General features: G+C 42.3%; 1 protein-coding gene and 1 long non-coding RNA gene across 2 annotated transcripts in view; both read right to left on the reverse strand.

Moving 5' to 3' along the window:
• The window catches only part of LOC135507528 (uncharacterized), an 83,837-nt gene extending 64,809 nt beyond the window's left edge, over positions 1 to 19,028 (reverse strand). Inside the window, exons 1-77 of the mRNA XM_064927036.1 lie at positions 19,012 to 19,028; positions 18,884 to 18,911; positions 18,696 to 18,780; positions 18,408 to 18,554; positions 18,114 to 18,325; positions 17,906 to 18,009; positions 17,672 to 17,790; positions 17,409 to 17,576; positions 16,993 to 17,192; positions 16,773 to 16,885; positions 16,481 to 16,587; positions 16,179 to 16,355; positions 15,843 to 16,051; positions 15,648 to 15,742; positions 15,450 to 15,478; positions 15,258 to 15,279; positions 15,132 to 15,159; positions 14,944 to 15,028; positions 14,656 to 14,802; positions 14,362 to 14,573; positions 14,148 to 14,251; positions 13,914 to 14,032; positions 13,651 to 13,818; positions 13,235 to 13,434; positions 13,014 to 13,126; positions 12,722 to 12,828; positions 12,420 to 12,596; positions 12,084 to 12,292; positions 11,889 to 11,983; positions 11,691 to 11,719; positions 11,499 to 11,520; positions 11,371 to 11,398; positions 11,183 to 11,267; positions 10,895 to 11,041; positions 10,601 to 10,812; positions 10,387 to 10,490; positions 10,153 to 10,271; positions 9,890 to 10,057; positions 9,474 to 9,673; positions 9,254 to 9,366; positions 8,962 to 9,068; positions 8,660 to 8,836; positions 8,324 to 8,532; positions 8,129 to 8,223; positions 7,932 to 7,960; positions 7,740 to 7,761; positions 7,612 to 7,639; positions 7,424 to 7,508; positions 7,136 to 7,282; positions 6,842 to 7,053; positions 6,628 to 6,731; positions 6,394 to 6,512; positions 6,131 to 6,298; positions 5,715 to 5,914; positions 5,495 to 5,607; positions 5,203 to 5,309; positions 4,901 to 5,077; positions 4,565 to 4,773; positions 4,370 to 4,464; positions 4,173 to 4,201; positions 3,981 to 4,002; positions 3,855 to 3,882; positions 3,667 to 3,751; positions 3,379 to 3,525; positions 3,085 to 3,296; positions 2,871 to 2,974; positions 2,637 to 2,755; positions 2,374 to 2,541; positions 1,958 to 2,157; positions 1,738 to 1,850; positions 1,446 to 1,552; positions 1,144 to 1,320; positions 808 to 1,016; positions 613 to 707; positions 415 to 443; positions 224 to 245; positions 96 to 123 (exon numbers count right to left, since the gene is read on the reverse strand). Of these exons, the coding sequence (XP_064783108.1) occupies positions 96 to 123; positions 224 to 245; positions 415 to 443; positions 613 to 707; positions 808 to 1,016; positions 1,144 to 1,320; positions 1,446 to 1,552; positions 1,738 to 1,850; positions 1,958 to 2,157; positions 2,374 to 2,541; positions 2,637 to 2,755; positions 2,871 to 2,974; positions 3,085 to 3,296; positions 3,379 to 3,525; positions 3,667 to 3,751; positions 3,855 to 3,882; positions 3,981 to 4,002; positions 4,173 to 4,201; positions 4,370 to 4,464; positions 4,565 to 4,773; positions 4,901 to 5,077; positions 5,203 to 5,309; positions 5,495 to 5,607; positions 5,715 to 5,914; positions 6,131 to 6,298; positions 6,394 to 6,512; positions 6,628 to 6,731; positions 6,842 to 7,053; positions 7,136 to 7,282; positions 7,424 to 7,508; positions 7,612 to 7,639; positions 7,740 to 7,761; positions 7,932 to 7,960; positions 8,129 to 8,223; positions 8,324 to 8,532; positions 8,660 to 8,836; positions 8,962 to 9,068; positions 9,254 to 9,366; positions 9,474 to 9,673; positions 9,890 to 10,057; positions 10,153 to 10,271; positions 10,387 to 10,490; positions 10,601 to 10,812; positions 10,895 to 11,041; positions 11,183 to 11,267; positions 11,371 to 11,398; positions 11,499 to 11,520; positions 11,691 to 11,719; positions 11,889 to 11,983; positions 12,084 to 12,292; positions 12,420 to 12,596; positions 12,722 to 12,828; positions 13,014 to 13,126; positions 13,235 to 13,434; positions 13,651 to 13,818; positions 13,914 to 14,032; positions 14,148 to 14,251; positions 14,362 to 14,573; positions 14,656 to 14,802; positions 14,944 to 15,028; positions 15,132 to 15,159; positions 15,258 to 15,279; positions 15,450 to 15,478; positions 15,648 to 15,742; positions 15,843 to 16,051; positions 16,179 to 16,355; positions 16,481 to 16,587; positions 16,773 to 16,885; positions 16,993 to 17,192; positions 17,409 to 17,576; positions 17,672 to 17,790; positions 17,906 to 18,009; positions 18,114 to 18,325; positions 18,408 to 18,554; positions 18,696 to 18,761 (9,056 nt within the window). The 5' untranslated portion in view covers positions 18,762 to 18,780; positions 18,884 to 18,911; positions 19,012 to 19,028. The remainder of the gene's footprint in view (positions 1 to 95; positions 124 to 223; positions 246 to 414; positions 444 to 612; positions 708 to 807; positions 1,017 to 1,143; positions 1,321 to 1,445; positions 1,553 to 1,737; positions 1,851 to 1,957; positions 2,158 to 2,373; positions 2,542 to 2,636; positions 2,756 to 2,870; positions 2,975 to 3,084; positions 3,297 to 3,378; positions 3,526 to 3,666; positions 3,752 to 3,854; positions 3,883 to 3,980; positions 4,003 to 4,172; positions 4,202 to 4,369; positions 4,465 to 4,564; positions 4,774 to 4,900; positions 5,078 to 5,202; positions 5,310 to 5,494; positions 5,608 to 5,714; positions 5,915 to 6,130; positions 6,299 to 6,393; positions 6,513 to 6,627; positions 6,732 to 6,841; positions 7,054 to 7,135; positions 7,283 to 7,423; positions 7,509 to 7,611; positions 7,640 to 7,739; positions 7,762 to 7,931; positions 7,961 to 8,128; positions 8,224 to 8,323; positions 8,533 to 8,659; positions 8,837 to 8,961; positions 9,069 to 9,253; positions 9,367 to 9,473; positions 9,674 to 9,889; positions 10,058 to 10,152; positions 10,272 to 10,386; positions 10,491 to 10,600; positions 10,813 to 10,894; positions 11,042 to 11,182; positions 11,268 to 11,370; positions 11,399 to 11,498; positions 11,521 to 11,690; positions 11,720 to 11,888; positions 11,984 to 12,083; positions 12,293 to 12,419; positions 12,597 to 12,721; positions 12,829 to 13,013; positions 13,127 to 13,234; positions 13,435 to 13,650; positions 13,819 to 13,913; positions 14,033 to 14,147; positions 14,252 to 14,361; positions 14,574 to 14,655; positions 14,803 to 14,943; positions 15,029 to 15,131; positions 15,160 to 15,257; positions 15,280 to 15,449; positions 15,479 to 15,647; positions 15,743 to 15,842; positions 16,052 to 16,178; positions 16,356 to 16,480; positions 16,588 to 16,772; positions 16,886 to 16,992; positions 17,193 to 17,408; positions 17,577 to 17,671; positions 17,791 to 17,905; positions 18,010 to 18,113; positions 18,326 to 18,407; positions 18,555 to 18,695; positions 18,781 to 18,883; positions 18,912 to 19,011) is intronic.
• Positions 19,029 to 19,215: 187 nt separating this feature from the next.
• Positions 19,216 to 19,754, reverse strand: LOC135507438 (uncharacterized). Its single transcript, XR_010450666.1, has 3 exons — positions 19,597 to 19,754; positions 19,402 to 19,496; positions 19,216 to 19,233 (listed from the first exon to the last, which is right to left on the reverse strand). It is a non-coding gene; the product is annotated as an uncharacterized LOC135507438 (long non-coding RNA).
• Positions 19,755 to 23,121: the final 3,367 nt, after the last annotated feature.

Consider the following 23,121-nt stretch of genomic DNA (forward strand, 5'->3'; position numbering starts at 1 on the left):
AACAGTAATGAAAAATACATTATTAGTTGAGAAGTGATACCTTGTGTGTCTCAATGTCTTACAACCTGCACTGTGCAAGACAGCACTGAACCCACCTGTTAAATCCAGCACAAAGTTGTTTCTCTGCAAAAGAGAACATAAAAACAATAGTTCTTCAGACACAAATCATAAATTACCAATCTGATTCAAGAAAATGTCAATTGCACAGCTAGCATCAACTTACCATTGACCATTGTTTCTTTGCACTATATGGGGGGAAATAATATTGTTACCAGTGTGAAATTAAATGAGAAAACAAAAGAGATGCTTTGGCTTTCTGAACAATGCCACAATGCAGATACCAGATGCATGACCTTTCCCATACCGTAAACAAAAGGTCTATTTGAAATACGATCCCACTCAGAGAATACTTACCACAATTAAAGCTGGAGGCCTTGAGCAACCTTTGAGGGGGATAATTTAAATAAGGTCAGTCAATCAACGGGAAGATTTCGGAGCATATGAGTTAGCAAAATAACAGAATGCCTTTTTGGAGATTTTTTAAATTTTCTATAAATGCTGGGCTCAGATGATACAGTGTCTGTTGTTGAAACATTGCAGTTTATCACATACGTTGGAATGTCTTCATCAGTGCATCCAAGCTTGACTTTACACCCTGTGAGAGGTGAGGCGGAAGAGATTCCAAACTTTGGTCGAGACCCGTAAATCTGAGAGAAAAAGGAAAGAGACATTAGTGCAGTCTTTTGTCAATCTGTACTTTACGAGGCAGTCCCTTGTACGTTTGTTTGGGGTAAAGTAGTCTCTTACATGGCATTGTAGGATTCACAGGTGATGTTTAGGGGAATATCAACCAATCTGCCAGGATGGAAGCTGGCCAGCAGAACAACCAGATTGACTTGGAACCACAGCTGGAAGTCTTTTGGCTCAAAAACGTCGAATTTGGGAGCAAGAGCCATCAAGGTCAGGTCTAGCATTGTGTCTCTTACGGCTGTGTTTGTGATGATAGTGATGTTTTCCTGGAAAAAAAAATGGTTCATGGTTTAGGAGGACATCCATTCATCCTGATTGTTTTGTCAGATGACTTTGTCGAGAGCCAGGTCTCACTGTACAAGGTCCATTCCAGCCAGAGAGTGATGGACTGACCTGCTTGGTGACTTCAACAAAAGTCACAAAGAACTCATTGAGCTGCTCTTCCCTTGGAGATGCCAGCAAGCTGATGAAAACGTTCTTCACAAGAGTCTCATTCTCCAGAGCGCCAGTGCTTGGGTCCAGTATCAATTCAGCTTTCTGGTTTGGTGAGAGGGAGTCTAGAACTGCCACCTGGGAAGAAGAAGGCAACAGAATACAATGCATTAGCCCTCTAAATAGCCATAATTCCACACATGAGCAGTGTCAAACTAGTCAATTCTGGTCATGCAAAGAACACTGGCAAACAATTGTTTTACCCCTGAGATGTTGAAGTCTTTGAGATCCGAATAGGTTGTGTACTCGGAGTATGAACCCAGGTTGATTGCAAGCCAGTCATTGTCATCGTGGATGTCCTGCCTGCAAGCTAAAAGACATGTATGGCCGTTTTGGTTATTGAAAAGTGGAGTACATTGATGCCATATTCAATAGACAAGGAAGCAGCATGGCAACTGTTTACTCCTTTCAAACAAAGCACACTTCATCCAGCAGAAGCGATGAAGAATCAAACAGAAAGCAAATGAGCACAACAACCTGCTTGGTGAGTCCTACCTGGTCCATTGATGAGGTGCACAGATTTCCTCAGGTATTTCAGCAGGACTCTTGCGATTCCTTCTCTTCTATCCTGAGTCATTTCAGAGAAAGCTCTGTCCATTCCATTTACACTGTAAATGGGAAAAGATACACTCATGACGCTTCCACCCCACATTTGCAATAGATTTTAGTTGTCGAATCCATGGCTAATTTTAGCAGGAATTTGTCCCCTACTCACATGACTTGGTAGTTGGTGCAGTTGACGTTTGAGGTAGCAATGGTGAGCATGACTTCATTAAAACTGGGGAGGATGGGAATCAGCTTTACTTCGAACCATGCAATCCAGTCCAGCGTTTCGAACTCTGGGAATTGAAGGCTGATGATGCTGAACGTCTGATTCATCATCAAATCTCTCACGGCTGGATGGATGTCAGGAATCTGTTGAAACACATGACCAGAGTTCCTCAACATTGCACAACTCATCACGGCATTCCATCGAGCTTTGGCGGTAATAAATGAAAGTAGAAGATTGATAGGTTGCTCGTTGTTCATTTGTTGTCCTTCACTATCCACAAAGGGAGACACAGGAAGACATGGGGATTGCTATTTGTCAAGATGAAATCATGCAGTTTGTTTATCTTAAAAGGGCATTACCTCTTCCTTTGCGGTCAGTTGCGTCAGAAACTCGTCAACATTTTTGAAAGCGTCTCCTTCCTCCAGCCGCGTAAACACAAGTTTAATGTCATCTGTGTCATTCAATGCCCCAGAGGTCAATGTCAATTGTGCCACTTGGGTTGGGGTAAGCAGCGACAGTGATTCCTTCTACAAATAGAAAAAGAAAGGTGGCACATGTCAGTGAGTGGCACGGTAATGTTATTGAGGGGATAACCATCCAGACAAACACCTAGGAAACTTACGCTGGAGAAGTCGGGATTAAGGACTTGTAACTCCTGCAGTTCTGCAAAAACAGAAAAGATGCCAAAGTTCCTCTGGAGCCAGTCCATGCTTCCACTGGTGTTTGAGACACAGCCGGGATCTGAAACAAAAGCAGAGTTAAACAAATGGACTTTAAGTTCCCCTAAGCAGATGAGTTCAATGGATTGGCCCAGAGAAGTGTGTATGTTTTTGTGCTTTCCAGAACCATTTATTACCTGATGAGTCATTTCTTGAAAGGAATGGATAGATGTAATGAGTGAAGATCACTCGTTGTTGCTCTCTGTCCATGGAGGCTGATTGGTTGCTTAGAGCCTCAATGCTGAAAGAGAACAGAGCCCATGTTACCTATGTTATCTTGACTTCTTATTCAATTGTAGGCATATCACCAGTTGTATTGACGATGGCATTGGGTATCATGGCTTTACATACACAATTTGGTAGGTCTGACAACTGAAGTTCTTTGAGCTGAGACAGGAGAGGAAATTCCTAGATGGAGATGCCAAGAATGGACGGAGCATCTTCTTGAACAACTTGTCAACGAAACTGGCGTTGTTCAGCTGTGCATTCATGAAGTTGTTGAGTTTGACATCTCCAATGGCATCAAGGACATTTGGCATAGCTGGACTGCTGGTGTTGGGGTTCTGGAAAGGTATAAACAGATGTGTATTGACAAAATCCACACATATTGCCAACATTTTGTTGTAATTCTAGGATTCAACATACCATGCTGGAGTAATCCAGAAGAGCCTGGTCCAGAATAGCAGCATTGTTTTGGAAGAACAGCTTCCACATTTCTGTTGAGTAAGTCTTTTTGCTGGACAATTGGCATTTCAGGATCGTCACCAAGTTGTCCGCTGACAGAAGGGTTGTCTTAAAGAAAAGAATGCAGGGACGTGAACCAAATTAGACAACTGTGACATCAACATAAGTAACATCAATAAAGAAGATGAGGATGAGAGAAATGTATCTGTTGCTACTGACAACATTTAGTGGTGAATTGAAAAAGCTTACTGAGGAACAGGCATATTCAGAGATGTTGAAATTGCAAAGGGATGCATTGGAATTCCCAATCGACATTTGTTGCTTCAGTTGTGTGCTGTAGGAAACAGTAATGAAAAATACATTATTAGTTGAGAAGTGATACCTTGTGTGTCTCAATGTCTTACAACCTGCACTGTGCAAGACAGCACTGAACCCACCTGTTAAATCCAGCACAAAGTTGTTTCTCTGCAAAAGAGAACATAAAAACAATAGTTCTTCAGACACATCATAAATTACCAATCTGATTCAAGAAAATGTCAATTGCACAGCTAGCATCAACTTACCATTGACCAATGTTTCTTTGCACTATATGGGGGGGAAATAATATTGTTACCAGTGTGAAATTAAATGAGAAAACAAAAGAGATGCTTTGGCTTTCTGAACAATGCCACAATGCAGATACCAGATGCATGACCTTTCCCATACCGTAAACAAAAGGTCTATTTGAAATACGATCCCACTCAGAGAATACTTACCACAATTAAAGCTGGAGGCCTTGAGCAACCTTTGAGGGGATAATTTAAATAAGGTCAGTCAATCAACGGGAAGATTTCGGAGCATATGAGTTAGCAAAATAACAGAATGCCTTTTTGGAGATTTTTTAAATTTTCTATAAATGCTGGGCTCAGATGATACAGTGTCTGTTGTTGAAACATTGCAGTTTATCACATACGTTGGAATGTCTTCATCAGTGCATCCAAGCTTGACTTTACACCCTGTGAGAGGTGAGGCGGAAGAGATTCCAAACTTTGGTCGAGACCCGTAAATCTGAGAGAAAAAGGAAAGAGACATTAGTGCAGTCTTTTGTCAATCTGTACTTTACGAGGCAGTCCCTTGTACGTTTGTTTGGGGTAAAGTAGTCTCTTACATGGCATTGTAGGATTCACAGGTGATGTTTAGGGGAATATCAACCAATCTGCCAGGATGGAAGCTGGCCAGCAGAACAACCAGATTGACTTGGAACCACAGCTGGAAGTCTTTTGGCTCAAAAACGTCGAATTTGGGAGCAAGAGCCATCAAGGTCAGGTCTAGCATTGTGTCTCTTACGGCTGTGTTTGTGATGATAGTGATGTTTTCCTGGAAAAAAAAATGGTTCATGGTTTAGGAGGACATCCATTCATCCTGATTGTTTTGTCAGATGACTTTGTCGAGAGCCAGGTCTCACTGTACAAGGTCCATTCCAGCCAGAGAGTGATGGACTGACCTGCTTGGTGACTTCAACAAAAGTCACAAAGAACTCATTGAGCTGCTCTTCCCTTGGAGATGCCAGCAAGCTGATGAAAACGTTCTTCACAAGAGTCTCATTCTCCAGAGCGCCAGTGCTTGGGTCCAGTATCAATTCAGCTTTCTGGTTTGGTGAGAGGGAGTCTAGAACTGCCACCTGGGAAGAAGAAGGCAACAGAATACAATGCATTAGCCCTCTAAATAGCCATAATTCCACACATGAGCAGTGTCAAACTAGTCAATTCTGGTCATGCAAAGAACACTGGCAAACAATTGTTTTACCCCTGAGATGTTGAAGTCTTTGAGATCCGAATAGGTTGTGTACTCGGAGTATGAACCCAGGTTGATTGCAAGCCAGTCATTGTCATCGTGGATGTCCTGCCTGCAAGCTAAAAGACATGTATGGCCGTTTTGGTTATTGAAAAGTGGAGTACATTGATGCCATATTCAATAGACAAGGAAGCAGCATGGCAACTGTTTACTCCTTTCAAACAAAGCACACTTCATCCAGCAGAAGCGATGAAGAATCAAACAGAAAGCAAATGAGCACAACAACCTGCTTGGTGAGTCCTACCTGGTCCATTGATGAGGTGCACAGATTTCCTCAGGTATTTCAGCAGGACTCTTGCGATTCCTTCTCTTCTATCCTGAGTCATTTCAGAGAAAGCTCTGTCCATTCCATTTACACTGTAAATGGGAAAAGATACACTCATGACGCTTCCACCCCACATTTGCAATAGATTTTAGTTGTCGAATCCATGGCTAATTTTAGCAGGAATTTGGTCCCTACTCACATGACTTGGTAGTTGGTGCAGTTGACGTTTGAGGTAGCAATGGTGAGCATGACTTCATTAAAACTGGGGAGGATGGGAATCAGCTTTACTTCGAACCATGCAATCCAGTCCAGCGTTTCGAACTCTGGGAATTGAAGGCTGATGATGCTGAACGTCTGATTCATCATCAAATCTCTCACGGCTGGATGGATGTCAGGAATCTGTTGAAACACATGACCAGAGTTCCTCAACATTGCACAACTCATCACGGCATTCCATCGAGCTTTGGCGGTAATAAATGAAAGTAGAAGATTGATAGGTTGCTCGTTGTTCATTTGTTGTCCTTCACTATCCACAAAGGGAGACACAGGAAGACATGGGGATTGCTATTTGTCAAGATGAAATCATGCAGTTTGTTTATCTTAAAAGGGCATTACCTCTTCCTTTGCGGTCAGTTGCGTCAGAAACTCGTCAACATTTTTGAAAGCGTCTCCTTCCTCCAGCCGCGTAAACACAAGTTTAATGTCATCTGTGTCATTCAATGCCCCAGAGGTCAATGTCAATTGTGCCACTTGGGTTGGGGTAAGCAGCGACAGTGATTCCTTCTACAAATAGAAAAAGAAAGGTGGCACATGTCAGTGAGTGGCACGGTAATGTTATTGAGGGGATAACCATCCAGACAAACACCTAGGAAACTTACGCTGGAGAAGTCGGGATTAAGGACTTGTAACTCCTGCAGTTCTGCAAAAACAGAAAAGATGCCAAAGTTCCTCTGGAGCCAGTCCATGCTTCCACTGGTGTTTGAGACACAGCCGGGATCTGAAACAAAAGCAGAGTTAAACAAATGGACTTTAAGTTCCCCTAAGCAGATGAGTTCAATGGATTGGCCCAGAGAAGTGTGTATGTTTTTGTGCTTTCCAGAACCATTTATTACCTGATGAGTCATTTCTTGAAAGGAATGGATAGATGTAATGAGTGAAGATCACTCGTTGTTGCTCTCTGTCCATGGAGGCTGATTGGTTGCTTAGAGCCTCAATGCTGAAAGAGAACAGAGCCCATGTTACCTATGTTATCTTGACTTCTTATTCAATTGTAGGCATATCACCAGTTGTATTGACGATGGCATTGGGTATCATGGCTTTACATACACAATTTGGTAGGTCTGACAACTGAAGTTCTTTGAGCTGAGACAGGAGAGGAAATTCCTAGATGGAGATGCCAAGAATGGACGGAGCATCTTCTTGAACAACTTGTCAACGAAACTGGCGTTGTTCAGCTGTGCATTCATGAAGTTGTTGAGTTTGACATCTCCAATGGCATCAAGGACATTTGGCATAGCTGGACTGCTGGTGTTGGGGTTCTGGAAAGGTATAAACAGATGTGTATTGACAAAATCCACACATATTGCCAACATTTTGTTGTAATTCTAGGATTCAACATACCATGCTGGAGTAATCCAGAAGAGCCTGGTCCAGAATAGCAGCATTGTTTTGGAAGAACAGCTTCCACATTTCTGTTGAGTAAGTCTTTTTGCTGGACAATTGGCATTTCAGGATCGTCACCAAGTTGTCCGCTGACAGAAGGGTTGTCTTAAAGAAAAGAATGCAGGGACGTGAACCAAATTAGACAACTGTGACATCAACATAAGTAACATCAATAAAGAAGATGAGGATGAGAGAAATGTATCTGTTGCTACTGACAACATTTAGTGGTGAATTGAAAAAGCTTACTGAGGAACAGGCATATTCAGAGATGTTGAAATTGCAAAGGGATGCATTGGAATTCCCAATCGACATTTGTTGCTTCAGTTGTGTGCTGTAGGAAACAGTAATGAAAAATACATTATTAGTTGAGAAGTGATACCTTGTGTGTCTCAATGTCTTACAACCTGCACTGTGCAAGACAGCACTGAACCCACCTGTTAAATCCAGCACAAAGTTGTTTCTCTGCAAAAGAGAACATAAAAACAATAGTTCTTCAGACACAAATCATAAATTACCAATCTGATTCAAGAAAATGTCAATTGCACAGCTAGCATCAACTTACCATTGACCAATGTTTCTTTGCACTATATGGGGGGGAAATAATATTGTTACCAGTGTGAAATTAAATGAGAAAACAAAAGAGATGCTTTGGCTTTCTGAACAATGCCACAATGCAGATACCAGATGCATGACCTTTCCCATACCGTAAACAAAAGGTCTATTTGAAATACGATCCCACTCAGAGAATACTTACCACAATTAAAGCTGGAGGCCTTGAGCAACCTTTGAGGGGATAATTTAAATAAGGTCAGTCAATCAACGGGAAGATTTCGGAGCATATGAGTTAGCAAAATAACAGAATGCCTTTTTGGAGATTTTTTAAATTTTCTATAAATGCTGGGCTCAGATGATACAGTGTCTGTTGTTGAAACATTGCAGTTTATCACATACGTTGGAATGTCTTCATCAGTGCATCCAAGCTTGACTTTACACCCTGTGAGAGGTGAGGCGGAAGAGATTCCAAACTTTGGTCGAGACCCGTAAATCTGAGAGAAAAAGGAAAGAGACATTAGTGCAGTCTTTTGTCAATCTGTACTTTACGAGGCAGTCCCTTGTACGTTTGTTTGGGGTAAAGTAGTCTCTTACATGGCATTGTAGGATTCACAGGTGATGTTTAGGGGAATATCAACCAATCTGCCAGGATGGAAGCTGGCCAGCAGAACAACCAGATTGACTTGGAACCACAGCTGGAAGTCTTTTGGCTCAAAAACGTCGAATTTGGGAGCAAGAGCCATCAAGGTCAGGTCTAGCATTGTGTCTCTTACGGCTGTGTTTGTGATGATAGTGATGTTTTCCTGGAAAAAAAAATGGTTCATGGTTTAGGAGGACATCCATTCATCCTGATTGTTTTGTCAGATGACTTTGTCGAGAGCCAGGTCTCACTGTACAAGGTCCATTCCAGCCAGAGAGTGATGGACTGACCTGCTTGGTGACTTCAACAAAAGTCACAAAGAACTCATTGAGCTGCTCTTCCCTTGGAGATGCCAGCAAGCTGATGAAAACGTTCTTCACAAGAGTCTCATTCTCCAGAGCGCCAGTGCTTGGGTCCAGTATCAATTCAGCTTTCTGGTTTGGTGAGAGGGAGTCTAGAACTGCCACCTGGGAAGAAGAAGGCAACAGAATACAATGCATTAGCCCTCTAAATAGCCATAATTCCACACATGAGCAGTGTCAAACTAGTCAATTCTGGTCATGCAAAGAACACTGGCAAACAATTGTTTTACCCCTGAGATGTTGAAGTCTTTGAGATCCGAATAGGTTGTGTACTCGGAGTATGAACCCAGGTTGATTGCAAGCCAGTCATTGTCATCGTGGATGTCCTGCCTGCAAGCTAAAAGACATGTATGGCCGTTTTGGTTATTGAAAAGTGGAGTACATTGATGCCATATTCAATAGACAAGGAAGCAGCATGGCAACTGTTTACTCCTTTCAAACAAAGCACACTTCATCCAGCAGAAGCGATGAAGAATCAAACAGAAAGCAAATGAGCACAACAACCTGCTTGGTGAGTCCTACCTGGTCCATTGATGAGGTGCACAGATTTCCTCAGGTATTTCAGCAGGACTCTTGCGATTCCTTCTCTTCTATCCTGAGTCATTTCAGAGAAAGCTCTGTCCATTCCATTTACACTGTAAATGGGAAAAGATACACTCATGACGCTTCCACCCCACATTTGCAATAGATTTTAGTTGTCGAATCCATGGCTAATTTTAGCAGGAATTTGTCCCCTACTCACATGACTTGGTAGTTGGTGCAGTTGACGTTTGAGGTAGCAATGGTGAGCATGACTTCATTAAAACTGGGGAGGATGGGAATCAGCTTTACTTCGAACCATGCAATCCAGTCCAGCGTTTCGAACTCTGGGAATTGAAGGCTGATGATGCTGAACGTCTGATTCATCATCAAATCTCTCACGGCTGGATGGATGTCAGGAATCTGTTGAAACACATGACCAGAGTTCCTCAACATTGCACAACTCATCACGGCATTCCATCGAGCTTTGGCGGTAATAAATGAAAGTAGAAGATTGATAGGTTGCTCGTTGTTCATTTGTTGTCCTTCACTATCCACAAAGGGAGACACAGGAAGACATGGGGATTGCTATTTGTCAAGATGAAATCATGCAGTTTGTTTATCTTAAAAGGGCATTACCTCTTCCTTTGCGGTCAGTTGCGTCAGAAACTCGTCAACATTTTTGAAAGCGTCTCCTTCCTCCAGCCGCGTAAACACAAGTTTAATGTCATCTGTGTCATTCAATGCCCCAGAGGTCAATGTCAATTGTGCCACTTGGGTTGGGGTAAGCAGCGACAGTGATTCCTTCTACAAATAGAAAAAGAAAGGTGGCACATGTCAGTGAGTGGCACGGTAATGTTATTGAGGGGATAACCATCCAGACAAACACCTAGGAAACTTACGCTGGAGAAGTCGGGATTAAGGACTTGTAACTCCTGCAGTTCTGCAAAAACAGAAAAGATGCCAAAGTTCCTCTGGAGCCAGTCCATGCTTCCACTGGTGTTTGAGACACAGCCGGGATCTGAAACAAAAGCAGAGTTAAACAAATGGACTTTAAGTTCCCCTAAGCAGATGAGTTCAATGGATTGGCCCAGAGAAGTGTGTATGTTTTTGTGCTTTCCAGAACCATTTATTACCTGATGAGTCATTTCTTGAAAGGAATGGATAGATGTAATGAGTGAAGATCACTCGTTGTTGCTCTCTGTCCATGGAGGCTGATTGGTTGCTTAGAGCCTCAATGCTGAAAGAGAACAGAGCCCATGTTACCTATGTTATCTTGACTTCTTATTCAATTGTAGGCATATCACCAGTTGTATTGACGATGGCATTGGGTATCATGGCTTTACATACACAATTTGGTAGGTCTGACAACTGAAGTTCTTTGAGCTGAGACAGGAGAGGAAATTCCTAGATGGAGATGCCAAGAATGGACGGAGCATCTTCTTGAACAACTTGTCAACGAAACTGGCGTTGTTCAGCTGTGCATTCATGAAGTTGTTGAGTTTGACATCTCCAATGGCATCAAGGACATTTGGCATAGCTGGACTGCTGGTGTTGGGGTTCTGGAAAGGTATAAACAGATGTGTATTGACAAAATCCACACATATTGCCAACATTTTGTTGTAATTCTAGGATTCAACATACCATGCTGGAGTAATCCAGAAGAGCCTGGTCCAGAATAGCAGCATTGTTTTGGAAGAACAGCTTCCACATTTCTGTTGAGTAAGTCTTTTTGCTGGACAATTGGCATTTCAGGATCGTCACCAAGTTGTCCGCTGACAGAAGGGTTGTCTTAAAGAAAAGAATGCAGGGACGTGAACCAAATTAGACAACTGTGACATCAACATAAGTAACATCAATAAAGAAGATGAGGATGAGAGAAATGTATCTGTTGCTACTGACAACATTTAGTGGTGAATTGAAAAAGCTTACTGAGGAACAGGCATATTCAGAGATGTTGAAATTGCAAAGGGATGCATTGGAATTCCCAATCGACATTTGTTGCTTCAGTTGTGTGCTGTAGGAAACAGTAATGAAAAATACATTATTAGTTGAGAAGTGATACCTTGTGTGTCTCAATGTCTTACAACCTGCACTGTGCAAGACAGCACTGAACCCACCTGTTAAATCCAGCACAAAGTTGTTTCTCTGCAAAAGAGAACATAAAAACAATAGTTCTTCAGACACAAATCATAAATTACCAATCTGATTCAAGAAAATGTCAATTGCACAGCTAGCATCAACTTACCATTGACCAATGTTTCTTTGCACTATATGGGGGGGAAATAATATTGTTACCAGTGTGAAATTAAATGAGAAAACAAAAGAGATGCTTTGGCTTTCTGAACAATGCCACAATGCAGATACCAGATGCATGACCTTTCCCATACCGTAAACAAAAGGTCTATTTGAAATACGATCCCACTCAGAGAATACTTACCACAATTAAAGCTGGAGGCCTTGAGCAACCTTTGAGGGGGATAATTTAAATAAGGTCAGTCAATCAACGGGAAGATTTCGGAGCATATGAGTTAGCAAAATAACAGAATGCCTTTTTGGAGATTTTTTAAATTTTCTATAAATGCTGGGCTCAGATGATACAGTGTCTGTTGTTGAAACATTGCAGTTTATCACATACGTTGGAATGTCTTCATCAGTGCATCCAAGCTTGACTTTACACCCTGTGAGAGGTGAGGCGGAAGAGATTCCAAACTTTGGTCGAGACCCGTAAATCTGAGAGAAAAAGGAAAGAGACATTAGTGCAGTCTTTTGTCAATCTGTACTTTACGAGGCAGTCCCTTGTACGTTTGTTTGGGGTAAAGTAGTCTCTTACATGGCATTGTAGGATTCACAGGTGATGTTTAGGGGAATATCAACCAATCTGCCAGGATGGAAGCTGGCCAGCAGAACAACCAGATTGACTTGGAACCACAGCTGGAAGTCTTTTGGCTCAAAAACGTCGAATTTGGGAGCAAGAGCCATCAAGGTCAGGTCTAGCATTGTGTCTCTTACGGCTGTGTTTGTGATGATAGTGATGTTTTCCTGGAAAAAAAAATGGTTCATGGTTTAGGAGGACATCCATTCATCCTGATTGTTTTGTCAGATGACTTTGTCGAGAGCCAGGTCTCACTGTACAAGGTCCATTCCAGCCAGAGAGTGATGGACTGACCTGCTTGGTGACTTCAACAAAAGTCACAAAGAACTCATTGAGCTGCTCTTCCCTTGGAGATGCCAGCAAGCTGATGAAAACGTTCTTCACAAGAGTCTCATTCTCCAGAGCGCCAGTGCTTGGGTCCAGTATCAATTCAGCTTTCTGGTTTGGTGAGAGGGAGTCTAGAACTGCCACCTGGGAAGAAGAAGGCAACAGAATACAATGCATTAGCCCTCTAAATAGCCATAATTCCACACATGAGCAGTGTCAAACTAGTCAATTCTGGTCATGCAAAGAACACTGGCAAACAATTGTTTTACCCCTGAGATGTTGAAGTCTTTGAGATCCGAATAGGTTGTGTACTCGGAGTATGAACCCAGGTTGATTGCAAGCCAGTCATTGTCATCGTGGATGTCCTGCCTGCAAGCTAAAAGACATGTATGGCCGTTTTGGTTATTGAAAAGTGGAGTACATTGATGCCATATTCAATAGACAAGGAAGCAGCATGGCAACTGTTTACTCCTTTCAAACAAAGCACACTTCATCCAGCAGAAGCGATGAAGAATCAAACAGAAAGCAAATGAGCACAACAACCTGCTTGGTGAGTCCTACCTGGTCCATTGATGAGGTGCACAGATTTCCTCAGGTATTTCAGCAGGACTCTTGCGATTCCTTCTCTTCTATCCTGGGTCATTTCAGAGAAAGCTCTGTCCATTCCATTTACACTGTAAATGGGAAAAGATACACTCATGACGCTTCCACCCCACATTTGCAATAGATTTTAGTTGTCGAATCCATGGCTAATTTTAGCAGGAATTTGGGTCCCTACTCACATGACTTGGTAGTTGGTGCAGTTGACGTTTGAGGTAGCAATGGTGAGCATGACTTCATTAAAACTGGGGAGGATGGGAATCAGCTTTACTTCGAACCATGCAATCCAGTCCAGCGTTTCGAACTCTGGGAATTGAAGGCTGATGATGCTGAACGTCTGATTCATCATCAAATCTCTCACGGCTGGATGGATGTCAGGAATCTGTTGAAACACATGACCAGAGTTCCTCAACATTGCACAACTCATCACGGCATTCCATCGAGCTTTGGCGGTAATAAATGAAAGTAGAAGATTGATAGGTTGCTCGTTGTTCATTTGTTGTCCTTCACTATCCACAAAGGGAGACACAGGAAGACATGGGGATTGCTATTTGTCAAGATGAAATCATGCAGTTTGTTTATCTTAAAAGGGCATTACCTCTTCCTTTGCGGTCAGTTGCGTCAGAAACTCGTCAACATTTTTGAAAGCGTCTCCTTCCTCCAGCCGCGTAAACACAAGTTTAATGTCATCTGTGTCATTCAATGCCCCAGAGGTCAATGTCAATTGTGCCACTTGGGTTGGGGTAAGCAGCGACAGTGATTCCTTCTACAAATAGAAAAAGAAAGGTGGCACATGTCAGTGAGTGGCACGGTAATGTTATTGAGGGGATAACCATCCAGACAAACACCTAGGAAACTTACGCTGGAGAAGTCGGGATTAAGGACTTGTAACTCCTGCAGTTCTGCAAAAACAGAAAAGATGCCAAAGTTCCTCTGGAGCCAGTCCATGCTTCCACTGGTGTTTGAGACACAGCCGGGATCTGAAACAAAAGCAGAGTTAAACAAATGGACTTTAAGTTCCCCTAAGCAGATGAGTTCAATGGATTGGCCCAGAGAAGTGTGTATGTTTTTGTGCTTTCCAGAACCATTTATTACCTGATGAGTCATTTCTTGAAAGGAATGGATAGATGTAATGAGTGAAGATCACTCGTTGTTGCTCTCTGTCCATGGAGGCTGATTGGTTGCTTAGAGCCTCAATGCTGAAAGAGAACAGAGCCCATGTTACCTATGTTATCTTGACTTCTTATTCAATTGTAGGCATATCACCAGTTGTATTGACGATGGCATTGGGTATCATGGCTTTACATACACAATTTGGTAGGTCTGACAACTGAAGTTCTTTGAGCTGAGACAGGAGAGGAAATTCCTAGATGGAGATGCCAAGAATGGACGGAGCATCTTCTTGAACAACTTGTCAACGAAACTGGCGTTGTTCAGCTGTGCATTCATGAAGTTGTTGAGTTTGACATCTCCAATGGCATCAAGGACATTTGGCATAGCTGGACTGCTGGTGTTGGGGTTCTGGAAAGGTATAAACAGATGTGTATTGACAAAATCCACACATATTGCCAACATTTTGTTGTAATTCTAGGATTCAACATACCATGCTGGAGTAATCCAGAAGAGCCTGGTCCAGAATAGCAGCATTGTTTTGGAAGAACAGCTTCCACATTTCTGTTGAGTAAGTCTTTTTGCTGGACAATTGGCATTTCAGGATCGTCACCAAGTTGTCCGCTGACAGAAGGGTTGTCTTAAAGAAAAGAATGCAGGGACGTGAACCAAATTAGACAACTGTGACATCAACATAAGTAACATCAATAAAGAAGATGAGGATGAGAGAAATGTATCTGTTGCTACTGACAACATTTAGTGGTGAATTGAAAAAGCTTACTGAGGAACAGGCATATTCAGAGATGTTGAAATTGCAAAGGGATGCATTGGAATTCCCAATCGACATTTGTTGCTTCAGTTGTGTGCTGTAGGAAACAGTAATGAAAAATACATTATTAGTTGAGAAGTGATACCTTGTGTGTCTCAATGTCTTACAACCTGCACTGTGCAAGACAGCACTGAACCCACCTGTTAAATCCAGCACAAAGTTGTTTCTCTGCAAAAGAGAACATAAAAACAATAGTTCTTCAGACACATCATAAATTACCAATCTGATTCAAGAAAATGTCAATTGCACAGCTAGCATCAACTTACCATTGACCATTGTTTCTTTGCACTATATGGGGGGGAAATAATATTGTTACCAGTGTGAAATTAAATGAGAAAACAAAAGAGATGCTTTGGCTTTCTGAACAATGCCACAATGCAGATACCAGATGCATGACCTTTCCCATACCGTAAACAAAAGGTCTATTTGAAATACGATCCCACTCAGAGAATACTTACCACAATTAAAGCTGGAGGCCTTGAGCAACCTTTGAGGGGGATAATTTAAATAAGGTCAGTCAATCAACGGGAAGATTTCGGAGCATATGAGTTAGCAAAATAACAGAATGCCTTTTTGGAGATTTTTTAAATTTTCTATAAATGCTGGGCTCAGATGATACAGTGTCTGTTGTTGAAACATTGCAGTTTATCACATACGTTGGAATGTCTTCATCAGTGCATCCAAGCTTGACTTTACACCCTGTGAGAGGTGAGGCGGAAGAGATTCCAAACTTTGGTCGAGACCCGTAAATCTGAGAGAAAAAGGAAAGAGACATTAGTGCAGTCTTTTGTCAATCTGTACTTTACGAGGCAGTCCCTTGTACGTTTGTTTGGGGTAAAGTAGTCTCTTACATGGCATTGTAGGATTCACAGGTGATGTTTAGGGGAATATCAACCAATCTGCCAGGATGGAAGCTGGCCAGCAGAACAACCAGATTGACTTGGAACCACAGCTGGAAGTCTTTTGGCTCAAAAACGTCGAATTTGGGAGCAAGAGCCATCAAGGTCAGGTCTAGCATTGTGTCTCTTACGGCTGTGTTTGTGATGATAGTGATGTTTTCCTGGAAAAAAAAATGGTTCATGGTTTAGGAGGACATCCATTCATCCTGATTGTTTTGTCAGATGACTTTGTCGAGAGCCAGGTCTCACTGTACAAGGTCCATTCCAGCCAGAGAGTGATGGACTGACCTGCTTGGTGACTTCAACAAAAGTCACAAAGAACTCATTGAGCTGCTCTTCCCTTGGAGATGCCAGCAAGCTGATGAAAACGTTCTTCACAAGAGTCTCATTCTCCAGAGCGCCAGTGCTTGGGTCCAGTATCAATTCAGCTTTCTGGTTTGGTGAGAGGGAGTCTAGAACTGCCACCTGGGAAGAAGAAGGCAACAGAATACAATGCATTAGCCCTCTAAATAGCCATAATTCCACACATGAGCAGTGTCAAACTAGTCAATTCTGGTCATGCAAAGAACACTGGCAAACAATTGTTTTACCCCTGAGATGTTGAAGTCTTTGAGATCCGAATAGGTTGTGTACTCGGAGTATGAACCCAGGTTGATTGCAAGCCAGTCATTGTCATCGTGGATGTCCTGCCTGCAAGCTAAAAGACATGTATGGCCGTTTTGGTTATTGAAAAGTGGAGTACATTGATGCCATATTCAATAGACAAGGAAGCAGCATGGCAACTGTTTACTCCTTTCAAACAAAGCACACTTCATCCAGCAGAAGCGATGAAGAATCAAACAGAAAGCAAATGAGCACAACAACCTGCTTGGTGAGTCCTACCTGGTCCATTGATGAGGTGCACAGATTTCCTCAGGTATTTCAGCAGGACTCTTGCGATTCCTTCTCTTCTATCCTGAGTCATTTCAGAGAAAGCTCTGTCCATTCCATTTACACTGTAAATGGGAAAAGATACACTCATGACGCTTCCACCCCACATTTGCAATAGATTTTAGTTGTCGAATCCATGGCTAATTTTAGCAGGAATTGGTCCCCTACTCACATGACTTGGTAGTTGGTGCAGTTGACGTTTGAGGTAGCAATGGTGAGCATGACTTCATTAAAACTGGGGAGGATGGGAATCAGCTTTACTTCGAACCATGCAATCCAGTCCAGCGTTTCGAACTCTGGGAATTGAAGGCTGATGATGCTGAACGTCTGATTCATCATCAAATCTCTCACGGCTGGATGGATGTCAGGAATCTGTTGAAACACATGACCAGAGTTCCTCAACATTGCACAACTCATCACGGCATTCCATCGAGCTTTGGCGGTAATAAATGAAAGTAGAAGATTGATAGGTTGCTCGTTGTTCATTTGTTGTCCTTCACTATCCACAAAGGGAGACACAGGAAGACATGGGGATTGCTATTTGTCAAGATGAAATCATGCAGTTTGTTTATCTTAAAAGGGCATTACCTCTTCCTTTGCGGTCAGTTGCGTCAGAAACTCGTCAACATTTTTGAAAGCGTCTCCTTCCTCCAGCCGCGTAAACAGAAGTTTAATGTCATCTGTGTCATTCAATGCCCCAGAGGTCAATGTCAATTGTGCCACTTGGGTTGGGGTAAGCAGCGACAGTGATTCCTTCTACAAATAGAAAAAGAAAGGTGGCACATGTCAGTGAGTGGCACGGTAATGTTATTGAGGGGATAACCATCCAGACAAACACCTAGGAAACTTACGCTGGAGAAGTCGGGATTAAGGACTTGTAACTCCTGCAGTTCTGCAAAAACAGAAAAGATGCCAAAGTTCCTCTGGAGCCAGTCCATGCTTCCACTGGTGTTTGAGACACAGCCGGGATCTGAAACAAAAGCAGAGTTAAACAAATGGACTTTAAGTTCCCCTAAGCAGATGAGTTCAATGGATTGGCCCAGAGAAGTGTGTATGTTTTTGTGCTTTCCAGAACCATTTATTACCTGATGAGTCATTTCTTGAAAGGAATGGATAGATGTAATGAGTGAAGATCACTCGTTGTTGCTCTCTGTCCATGGAGGCTGATTGGTTGCTTAGAGCCTCAATGCTGAAAGAGAACAGAGCCCATGTTACCAGTGTGACTTCTTATTCAATTGTAGGCATATCACCAGTTGTATTGACGATGGCATTGGGTATCATGGCTTTACATACACAATTTGGTAGGTCTGACAACTGAAGTTCTTTGAGCTGAGACAGGAGAGGAAATTCCTAGATGGAGATGCCAAGAATGGACGGAGCATCTTCTTGAACAACTTGTCAACGAAACTGGCGTTGTTCAGCTGTGCATTCATGAAGTTGTTGAGTTTGACATCTCCAATGGCATCAAGGACATTTGGCATAGCTGGACTGCTGGTGTTGGGGTTCTGGAAAGGTATAAACAGATGTGTATTGACAAAATCCACACATATTGCCAACATTTTGTTGTAATTCTAGGATTCAACATACCATGCTGGAGTAATCCAGAAGAGCCTGGTCCAGAATAGCAGCATTGTTTTGGAAGAACAGCTTCCACATTTCTGTTGAGTAAGTCTTTTTGCTGGACAATTGGCATTTCAGGATCGTCACCAAGTTGTCCGCTGACAGAAGGGTTGTCTTAAAGAAAAGAATGCAGGGACGTGAACCAAATTAGACAACTGTGACATCAACATAAGTAACATCAATAAAGAAGATGAGGATGAGAGAAATGTATCTGTTGCTACTGACAACATTTAGTGGTGAATTGAAAAAGCTTACTGAGGAACAGGCATATTCAGAGATGTTGAAATTGCAAAGGGATGCATTGGAATTCCCAATCGACATTTGTTGCTTCAGTTGTGTGCTGTAGGAAACAGTAATGAAAAATACATTATTAGTTGACAAGTGATACCTTGTGTGTCTCAATGTCTTACAACCTGCACTGTGCAAGACAGCACTGAACCCACCTGTTAAATCCAGCACAAAGTTGTTTCTCTGCAAAAGAGAACATAAAAACAATAGTTCTTCAGACACAAATCATAAATTGCCAATCTGATTCAAGAAAATGTCAATTGCACAGCTAGCATCAACTTACCATTGACCAATGTTTCTTTGCACTATATTTGGGGGGAAATAATATTGTTACCAGTGTGAAATTAAATGAGAAAACAAAAGAGATGCTTTGGCTTTCTGAACAATGCCACAGTGCAGATACCAGATGCATGACCTTTCCCATATCGTAAACAAAAGGTCTATTTGAAATAAGATCCCACTCAGAGAGTACTTACCACAATTAAGGCTGGAGGCCTTGAGCAACCTTTGAGGGGGATAATTTAAATAAGGTCAGTCAATCAACGGGAAGATTTTGAAGCATATGAGTCAGCAAAGTAACAGAATACCTTTTTGGAGATTTTTAAATGTTCTATAAATGCTGGGCTCAGATGATACAGTGTCTGTTGTTGAAAAATAGCAGTTTATCACATACGTTGGAATGTCTTCATCAGTGCATCCAAGCTTGACTTTACACCCTGTGAGAGGTGAGGCGGAAGAGATTCCAAACTTTGGTCGAGACCCGTAAATCTGAGAGAAAACGGAAAGAGACATTAGTGCAGTCTTTTGTCAATCTGTACTTTACGAGGCAGTCCCTTGTACATTTGTTTGGGGTAAAGTAGTCTCTTACATGGCATTGTAGGATTCACAGGTGATGTTTAGGGGAATATCAACCAATCTGCCAGGATGGAAGCTGGCCAGCAGAACAACCAGATTGACTTGGAACCACAGCTGGAAGTCTTTTGGCTCAAAAACGTTGAATTTGGGAGCAAGAGCCATCAAGGTCAGGTCGAGCATTGTGTCTCTTACGGTTGTGTTTGTGATGATAGTGATGTTTTCCTGGAAAATAAATGGTTCATGGTTTAGGAGGACATCCATTCATCCTGATTGTTTTGTCAGATGACTTTGTCGAGAGCCAGGTCTCACTGTACAAGGTCCATTCCAGCCAGAGAGTGATGGACTGACCTGCTTGGTGACTTCAACAAAAGTCACAAAGAACTCATTGAGCTGCTCTTCCCTTGGAGATTCCAGCAAGCTGATGAAAACGTTCTTCACAAGAGTCTCATTCTCCAGAGCGCCAGTGCTTGGGTCCAGTATCAATTCAGCTTTCTGGTTGGGTGAAAGGATTTTCAAAACCTCCAGCTAAAAAAAACAACAACATGTGTTAATCATGGATTTCTCTTTTTCCATGATTTTCATCGTCAGTGCCTCATGAGATTATGAAATACTCACCGCAGAGAAATGCTGGTTTAGTTCATACAGATCCTTTAAATCAGCAATGGTTGAAAAGTTTCCAAAGTTTTTCAACAACCAGTCTGCACTTTCATTTACATTTCCCAAGCATCCAGGATCTGGATCTGCCAATTAAAACATCACTTTACTTTCTGAATTCATTATTTGACAAAGAAATTAACAACACAATTAAATCTTACATGTTAGAGCAATTGGCAAATTCTGCTATTCTTAAAATGTTAAATACCTGATGATCCCTTTCTGAACAGGAAAAGACGGATAAAGTGAGTGTAGATCAATTGTTTCTGCTCTTCATTAATGGATACCAGTTCACCACTCAATCCCATGACCCTTAAATAGAAAAGATTTTAGATGAAACAACATTGAAGAGGACTATTTCCTTAGTAATATAGGAATCAGAATGATTGTCAACGCACAGTGCCTGATAGGAGCTGCAGCTGAAGTCTCTTGTGCTCAACAGGGACAGGAAGTCTCCGGTAATGTGGGGTAAAAGAGGTACCAGCTGGACGTTGAACCACAGGCGGATGAATTGCACATTTTGATCGTTATCACTGTTGAGACTGTTCAAAGCTCCAAAGACATCCAGGACCTCAGACATTGATTCATTGGTGCCCTGAAATAAATTGGACAGTTTACATCGTTTACACTTTCTGAAAATCAAACATCGTCCATGTTGATTTTAATTCATGACCAGGTGTGACCGTGAAATCAAATCAGATCAAATTGTATTAGTCACATGGGACGAATGCATCAGGGGTAGACCTTACAGAGAAATTCTTACTTACAAGCCCTTAAAGCCCTTAACCAACAATGCAGTTGTAAGAAAAAAGTGTTAAGTAAAATATAACAAATAATTAAATAGCAGCAGTAAAATAACAGTAGCGAGGCTATATACAGGGGTTACCGGTACAGAGTCAATGTGGAGGCTAAATACAGGGGTTACCGGTACAGAGTCAATGTGGAGGCTATATACAGGGGTTACCGGTACAGAGTCAATGTGGAGGCTAAATACAGGGGTTACCGGTACAGAGTCAATGTTGAGGCTAAATACAGGGGTTACCGGTACAGAGTCAATGTAGAGGCTATATACAGGGGTTACCGGTACAGAGTCAATGTAGAGGCTATATACAGGGGTTACCGGTACAGAGTCAATGTGGAGGCTAAACACAGGGGTTACCGGTACAGAGTCAATGTGAAGGCTATATACAGGGGTTACCGGTACAGAGTCAATGTGGAGGCTAAATACAGGGGTTACCGGTACAGAGTCAATGTGGAGGCTATATACAGGGGTTACCGGTACAGAGTCAATGTGGAGGCAGGGGTTACCGGTATAGTCAATGGGTTTTACGGTATTATACAGGGGCACAGAGTCAATGTGGAGGCTATATACAGGGGTTATACAGAGTCTGGTACAAGAGTCAATGTGGAGACTATATACAGGGGTTACCGGTACAGAGTCAATGTGGAGGCTATATTACAGTGGGTACTGGTATAGAGTCAGTGTAGAGGCTATATACAGGGTATTACGGTACAGAGTCAATGTGGAGGCTATATTACAGGTGGTACTGGTACAGAGTCAATGTGGAGGCTATATACAGGGGGTACTGGTATAGAGTCAATGTAGAGGTATATACAGGGTATTACGGTACAGAGTCAATGTGGAGGCTATATACAGGGGGTACTGGCATAGAGTCAATGTGGAGGTATATACAGGGGGTACTGGTATAGAGTCAATGTGGAGGTTATATACAGGGGTACTGGTATAGAGTCAATCAGGAGGTTATATATAGGGGTACTTGTATAGAGTCAATGTGGAGGTTATAAACAGGGGGTGCTGGTATAGAGTCAATCAGGAGGTTATATACAGGGGGTACTGGTACAAGAGACAATGTGGAGACTATATACAGGGGTTACCGGTACAGAGTCAATGTGGAGGCTATATACAGGGGTTACCGGTACTGAGTCAATGTGGAGGCTGTATACAGGGTATTACAGTACAGAGTCAATGTGGAGGCTATATACAGGGGTTACCGGTACAGAGTCAATGTGGAGGCTATATACAGGGGTACTGGTACAAGAGACAATGTGGAGACTATATACAGGGGTTACCGGTACAGAGTCAATGTGGAGACTATATACAGGGGTTACCAGTACAGAGTCAATGTGGAGGCTATATACAGGGGTTACCAGTACAGAGTCAATGTGGAGGCTATATACAGGGGTTACCGGTACAGAGTCAATGTGGATGCTATATACAGGGGTTACCGGTACTGAGTCAATGTGGAGGCTATATACAGGGTATTACGGTACAGAGTCAATGTGGAGGCTATATACAGGGGTTACCTGTACTGAGTCAATGTGGAGACTATATACAGGGTATTACGGTACTGAGTCAATGTGGAGGCTATATTACAGGTGGTACTGGTACAGAGTCAATGTGGAGGCTATATACAGGGGGTACTGGTATAGAGTCAATGTAGAGGCTATATACAGGGTATTACGGTACAGAGTCAATGTGGAGGCTATATTACAGGTGGTACTGGTACAGAGTCAATGTGGAGGCTATATACAGGGGGTTACTGGTATAGAGTCAATGTAGAGGCTATATACAGGGTATTACGGTACAGAGTCAATGTGGAGGCTATATACAGGGGGTACTGGCATAGAGTCAATGTGGAGGTAATATACAGGGGGTACTGGTATAGAGTCAATGTGGAGGTTATATACAGGGGGTACTGGTATAGAGTCAATCAGGAGGTTATATATAGGGGGTACTTGTATAGAGTCAATGTGGAGGTTATATACAGGGGGTACTGGTATAGAGTCAATCAGGAGGTTATATACAGGGGGTACTGGTATAGAGTCAATGTGGAGGCTATATACAGGGGGTACTGGTATAGAG

The sequence above is a fragment of the Oncorhynchus masou genome, chromosome 21 (genome assembly GCF_036934945.1).
Source record: "Oncorhynchus masou masou isolate Uvic2021 chromosome 21, UVic_Omas_1.1, whole genome shotgun sequence".
Taxonomy (NCBI): Eukaryota; Metazoa; Chordata; class Actinopteri; order Salmoniformes; family Salmonidae; genus Oncorhynchus; species Oncorhynchus masou.